At 61.5% G+C, this 6,815-nt stretch overlaps 1 protein-coding gene across 1 annotated transcript; it reads right to left on the bottom strand.

The window, feature by feature from the left end:
- Positions 1–1,565: 1,565 nt before the first annotated feature.
- Positions 1,566–5,878, bottom strand: LOC102436854 (sulfotransferase 4A1; the record flags this gene model as incomplete). Its single annotated transcript, XM_023747623.1, is given in 5 exon segments — positions 1,566–1,783; positions 4,840–4,978; positions 5,782–5,793; positions 5,795–5,818; positions 5,820–5,878. Coding segments are annotated over 5 exon segments (347 nt in total), but the record flags the coding sequence as incomplete, so codon positions are not given.
- Between the last annotated feature and the right edge of the window lie 937 nt (positions 5,879–6,815).

The raw sequence follows: 6,815 nt of genomic DNA, 5'->3' as shown, positions 1-6,815 counted from the left end.
TTTACCCGATAAACCACGGCTCGGACTTCCTTCCACGGGGATGAGGAGGCGGGCTGCGGACTCCACAGTGCAGTGCTGTCTTGCCACCCCAGGAACGCCACCTTGACAACGGGACCTCCCGAGGCAGAGGGTGACGCCTGCGTCCCCCAGATCGCTCCCAGGCGTTCCCCTCCCCCCACCCTGCCTCTCCTCTCCGCTTACAGAAGGTATCAGAGGTGACGGACAAAGAGCGAGGTGAATTCCACGCTTGGGACGCTGAGCCCGAGAGGAACAGCCAACCCCGACCCGGCCCGTGACCCTGTGGGTCAGCCCCAGGGACAGGGTGTCCGTGGGGCTCGTGCTCGTGCTGCCCTGAAGTGCTGAGGGGATCACGTGGGGGCCCCTCCCCACAGCACACGCTGGACACCAGGCCTGGGACGTGTCTTTATTAAAGATGCAAGCAAGCACAGAAGTCTCATGTCCATACAGCACTGAAATAGAAAAATAGAAAAGAAACTTCACAGACAGCAGCCTCCCTCACGGATGCGCGGAAAAGGGGCCGCCGAGCCCACGCTCACCGCCACGCACCACCTGCCGGTCCCAGCCACTCGCCTTCACAGTAAAACACCTTTCAGGGACGCAGCACAGGACAGCCCCTCCAGCAGCGGCCCGGCCACCTCTCAGGGCACTTCCCAGCCACAGGCCACCCCGCCTCTCCCTCCTCCAGCCAGAGGTGGGCCAGGTGATGGGGAGACGGGGAGGAACGGGGATACAGACTCCGCCTCTCTTCCCCCGGGGACACGGAGGTGCGGGGACAGGGACAGGGTGAGACTGCCAACTGGGGCTGAGCACAGGGCGCTAACCCTGCCACATGGCATCCCAGGGCAGAGCGCCTCCGGTGGCGGAACCACCTGAAGGCTCAGGACCGGGAGCCCCAGGAACTCCCTGCGGAGCATCTGCTTCCCCAGCAGCAGGCTTCCGGTGACGAGGACTCAGACTCCCAGTGTCTCCGGGTGGACTGTCCCATCGCTGGCCTGGGGCAGGCTTCCCCCCAGTGTCCCGCTGGCTCCGCCCAGCGAGTCTCTGGCCGAGGGGCATCCCCTCTGAGAACGCCCGGTGGGCAGTTCCTGCCTCATTTCCAGGTGACAGAGAACTGCGCGCCACCGGGACAGCTTCCCCTCGGCCCCCACCTCATCGAGCCCTCACCTTCCTCCCAGACCAGGTGAGAATGGCTGCCTCACAGGAGAAAACTACAAAAATAAACTGCAACCTGAGATCCGTCTACCGTTTGGTGTGGCTCACCCCGGGGTGCCCTTGGGAGCGAACTTTGGTTTGGTTCGTACTGACACTTGTTGGGTCTCCAGTGGGAAGCTCTATCAAACGCAGGCAGGAATGCGGGCTGTAAGAGGCAGGCGTCTGGCTGCATACGTTACAGGCTTTGTGTTCACGGTGCCGCCGTTGGAACGGAACGGCGACCCTGACAATGTTTGTATCAGACACGGACAGACTTCAGATCCGAAGGCAGGACAGCTGCTCCGGGCGGCAGCCCCCTCCCACCTCCCGCGCGCCCCCCTCCCCGCGTGGCCACACCGCGGCCGGGGCTTGTCCAGCGAGTAACGAATGCGTGTACGGGACCGTAGCTAGTGGCGTCTGGGGACCGCGAGCATGCAGGGCTGTTGCCAGGGCTGCGCTTATAAATAAAAGTCAAACGTGAGGTCGCACTTCCCCATCTTCTGCTTGTACACCAGGTCGAACTTCTCGTTCATGGACACGGTGAAGATGTCCTTCCACAGCCCCACGCGCCCTGAAAGCAAACGAGAGAGCGTGCTGCACGTGTGCGCTGTCGGGCAGCTACCCAAGCACAGGAAGCCTGCACCCTCGGACCTGGCCTGGGGGCCGGGCAGGCCCTCTGAACCGGACAGGCTGGACCCCGAGTCTGACATCCTGGGGTCCTTTCCCGCGGGGTGGCCCAGAGCCACGAATGCACGGAGCTGAGCTGCAGGCTGCCCCGGCCGCGGGGTTGGGGGGGGGGGGATATGACCCCGCACCCAGGCTCTGAGTGTGATTCTCAGCACAGGGAGTGTGGCCAGGTCTGTGGACCGTGGGGAAGTGGGGTTTCCGAATGTCCCCACTCACGGCTCAACAGCCCCACCAAGGGGCCCCTGCTGCTGCGGACGGCGAGAAGGGAACACCATCCAAAGGCAGACCCTTGAGGCGACAGGCGGCCTCCAGGTCAAGGAGGGAGATTTTGAGAAGCCTGTGCGTGCAGCCCGGGAGGAATGGCCATCACGGTGCCCGCCAGCTCTCCTGCCTGGATGCAGAGCGTGTGCGGCAGCCAGACTCCCGACTCCACACCAAGCGAGTCAGGGCCGCCCCTGGCCGCCGGGCCTGCAGCGCAGCAGGCGGTCAAAAACTGTGACCCTGGCCACCAAGCAGGAGCACGGAGCCCCAGACTGAGGAGCAGGCTTGGGAGACAGAGCCCAAAAAAACTCAAACTGCAGAACCCACCCACTTTCCTGTCAACTACAACAGCTGCAGTTGGTTGGACAAATATTGACCCCTTAAGTGCCGGGGAGCGCAATCGCTCTCCTCCTGTCTTTCACCAAAAGTGCCGGGAGCGCTATCAAAGCTTCGAAATGGCGTCCAGTTCTAAGTCTGCTTTTATTAGTGATGAGGATATTGCTAAATATGTCAATGTAGTAAAGGTTTCCTTAAGTTTTTGAATATGAAACTTCATTTACTTGCGATTCATAATTTTTTTCCTAAACTGCTGTAAAATCAGCAAAAATGCCTTGGCAATTTTAGCATCGTTCCTAGGATATTGGTGCCACTCAAAGGGTTAATGGTGCCCTGGCTGGTGTGGCTAAATAGTTAGTGTTGACACAGGCACTGAAGGGTCTCGGTTGGATTCCTGATCAAGGGCACATATCTGGGTTGTAGGTTCGACACCCAGCCTCGGTCTGGGCGCCAGCCAGCAGGAGGCAACCAGTTGATCTTTCTCTCTCTATCTCTCCCCGTCCCTCCCTCCCTTCCACTCTTCCTAAAAAAATCAATGGAAAAAATGTTCTTGGGTGAGGATTAACAAATAAAAATAAAACGTTAACGGTGACCGTGAAGATGCCAGGAGAGGGGTGCAGACCTCCCAGCTGGGGAGCTGTGACCCGCCAGCTGTCGCCGTGCTTTTCGGGAACGGCCTCGGGGACTAAGATGTTTGCTCAGAACCCTTTCAGCATCTCCGAGATCAGAGCTCGAGGTCGGAGCAAACACCCCTCCTTCGCCCCCGGCAGGACCTCGGGACCAACCCACCCCTGCGAGTGCGGAGCTCACACCCCAACAGGACAGGGTTCCTCTTTGGCCATGAAGATTACGTCAGTGTGGGGAGGAGGAAAACAAGAGGAACTGTTCTGCTCCCCGTTAATGGTACCCAAGGGAGGAAATCAGGAGCCTGTAGACCAAGCCACTATAAATAACTTTTCCATGATTGTTTTTCTCAGCTGAGGCAGCTGAGCGCGCATCAGAGGAGTCACCCACCTGGTTTAGGATTTGGAATCAAGACAGTGAATTTATGCTGGGATATGAATCAAATCTAAGCAATGCAGCTGGCTACTCAAGGCCCTGCATTCTCACCAGCGCAAGGAGGTCTTCCGAGCACAGAGGCAATGTGCTAAAAGAAAACAAAATCAAAGAACTGAAATAAAGCAAAACCAAGGCGACAAGACAAAGCAAATCCATGGAAGGAGCCCTGGGACACACACACACGAACCACGGGGGACACAGGGACGGTCACACCCACAGGCAACAGAGCAAATGCAAAACTAAAAAGGAGCAAAAAAAATGTAAACCATAAACATGTGTGAGGATGCAGCCAGGAAACAAACGCGAGGCGCTGCGGTTTGTTTCTTCCTGGAAAAGCAGGCCGCTCTGCCTCTACAGGAGAGCACTGTGCCCCTGACCTTCAGAGCAGCCCGGGAGCCCCGGCAGCCACGGCCAGCCCTCTGCATCTGCAGAGAAAGGACAAGGCTGTCCAAGCTCAGAGCCTGACCTAAGGCCCCTCCCCAGGGCGTGGCAGCTGTGAGGGAGCCCACCCTTCCGCCACCACCCAGGGTCTCCCGTGGATCAGATGGCACCTCTTCCCCTTCCCTCAAGCACCGTCGTCTCCTGAGAAAGCTCCAGACTCACCACCCAGGAACCAGCGTCAGGTCACCACCACCAGGCTGTGCCCCTTTCCCTGCTCTCCCACGGCCACCGCAATCCCTTGGGGACCACGGGGCTCTCCTGCCCCCGCTCCCCAGTCAAACCGCCTCTGAGGACACGGAGGGCCGCGGGGCCTGGAGAGGACTCCTGCCTGGAGCATCTCCTCCATCTCAAACTGCTGCCTGCCCCACAGCAGCTCCCGGAGCAGCCAGCCCGGGGCCTGCGCTTTCTGCTCTCACCCCCTGCCCGGCCGGGCTTGCCTGACTGCCGCGGGCACTCCTGGTGCGTGCAGGAACCGGCACTTCCTCACGGGAACTCACGCCCTCCCCGGCCCACAGGTTGGGGAATCCATCTGCACACGTGGGCTCTGCGATTTCATAGCCGGACCATCCGGGCTCGGCTCTGTGGGGCCATCTGGGGAGACACCTGCTTGAGAACATCGTGCCCACAGAACCTGGCACGTGCCCGGGGGGCCCTCCTGTGAACCGAGACACCGTTTGCTCCGTCACAATGCAAACAGCTGCACGGCCCAGCTTCCAGGTGGCTGCGCCCCACGCACAGCAGAGGGCTCTGGAGAAGCAAGACACGGGCAGCGGGACACTGAGGTGGGGCGGGGGTGGGGGGCCACGGGCCCTGGGCAGAGGCAGGGGCGGCAAGGGCGCGTACCCCGGCCCACGGGCAGGGCCTCGGCGTTGCAGCACTGGTCCACCAGCTGGTGGCAGTGCTCGATCAGCGACTCCAGCTGGGCCTTGTCACAGGACACCCCCAGGAACCTGGCCAGCTGCTCCACCATCGTCACCAGGTCCTGGAAGGTAAGAGCAGAGGTGGTGCCGTTACTGACCGCTGGCTGGACCCCTCGAGGGGCCGTACTTGGTCCTGAGCCCAGTCTGAGACGGGCCTCAAGTGGAACGAAAACCCCGGGTTGGGACGTGGCCCAAGGACCACTCTCAAGCGGCAGCTCCGGGATTCAAACCCAGGTCCTCGGGAATGTGAAGCAGACAGGAGCGTGATGTCGCTGTGGCCACTGTAAGACGGCAGCAAAGTAAAAGCCCACCGGCTCACTCTCTTCTTCCCCATCCTCCCGACAGGCCCAGGCTGCCTGCCCTCAGCAGGAAGGAGCTGGCTGGGTCCGAGGCCGGATCCACTCACAGCAGGCCCAGCGCGCTGCTCCTGACTGTGGAGCGGCCTGACCCAGCGATGGGTCCCGGAGCTGCGTGCACACCTGCTCCCCACGCAGCCCTCCCGCGGCTCCCCGCGGCCGCCACTCGCTCCCAGGGGATACAGCCGGTCCTTGCATAACAACATCCCTGTGTTCAGTTTTGTTCCACGGTAGCACTGATGAGACATAGGAACTTAACTCTTACTAATGTCCATCAGCCTCCGGTAGTGATAATGGGTGTCATCGTAAGTCGTTTCACGTGGCCACAGAGCCCATCCACACTGTTCAGGGAGGACTTCTGGTAAACGGGGCTTCCAGTGGGCAAAGGGGGACCAGTCTGGGCACACCTGAGGCCGGGGGGCTCTCGGACGCTCCAGTCAGTCCCACCACGGGGGGCGGGGCCCCCACCACCCAGGCTCTCCCGCTGGCTCCCGGCGCCGCACACTCACCCGGTGCATGTCTTTCATACTTGAGGAAGAGCACGTTTGGAGTCCGTGCGGTGCTCCCAGAACTCCTGCACGTGCTCGAACCAGGAGCCGTAGCCCACTGCGGAGAAAGGACAGGGGGTCACTCCTCACGGGGGCGGGGGGGGGGGGGCGGTGTGCCCCCGGGTGGCTGGGATTCCGGATGGAAAAACAAGCTCTTGGCTGGAGGGAGGGAGTCCCAGGGATTGGGGGGGGGGGGGGGGTACAGGGCGAGAAGAGAGCCCCACAGACAAGGTCTTCTGAAGTCCCACGTCACCTGCTCTCTGCACAAGTCTCTCCAGGAAACAGCCCCCCCGCCCCCACCCCATGCCCTGAAGACCCGACATGGGGGTGAAGGCCTCTGCTCGCCTGGCGTGGACGGTCCCTGGCACATGGGTTTGTGTTTAACAATGGCCACCGGGAAGAAAACGATGCCAGGAAAAGGGACACGGGCCAGTCGGTTTGCTGGTGGGTGATGGGTGCAGAAGACAGATCCTGGCACAGGGCTGACAGGAGGGATGCACTGCCGCCCCTCGGGGCTGCCTGCGCCGTCTGCCGTCTCGCCAGCAGGTGGCAGCACAGCAGCAGGGACCGGTGTCATTCGGGTTGGGGTCACTGCCCCCAGGGGTGGGCCTTAAGGAGCAGGTCACCGCACAAAGGCCCTCCCCAGCCCTCGGGGCATGAGGAACAGGAAGGGGCTCCACAAGGGGAGGGCAGAGGGAATGGAAGGAAAAGAACGGATTCGGCCTAAGGTCTTGTTTGAGGGTAAATGCTGGCCCCTCTGCTGGTCCCCTCACCGCAGGTTCCCTCACCGCAGGTTCTAGCTGCTGGGCCCTGGAGCCACCAAGAGGAAACACAGGACGGGCCTCAGACACAGACACACCCAAACCTGCTGCTTGGGGATGAGGGAGAGGCCGGGGGAGCAGCCACCTCACCGGAGGCTAATGGCCGCCGGCCCGACGAGAGCCCGAGGCTGGGCCCGGGGTGAGCAGGGCCTGAGCACATCCCTCTCCCCAGGA

The sequence above is a fragment of the Myotis lucifugus genome, unplaced genomic scaffold (genome assembly GCF_000147115.1).
Source record: "Myotis lucifugus unplaced genomic scaffold, Myoluc2.0 scaffold_932, whole genome shotgun sequence".
NCBI lineage: Eukaryota > Metazoa > Chordata > Mammalia > Chiroptera > Vespertilionidae > Myotis > Myotis lucifugus.
This window is presented reverse-complemented; position numbering and strand designations above follow the sequence as displayed.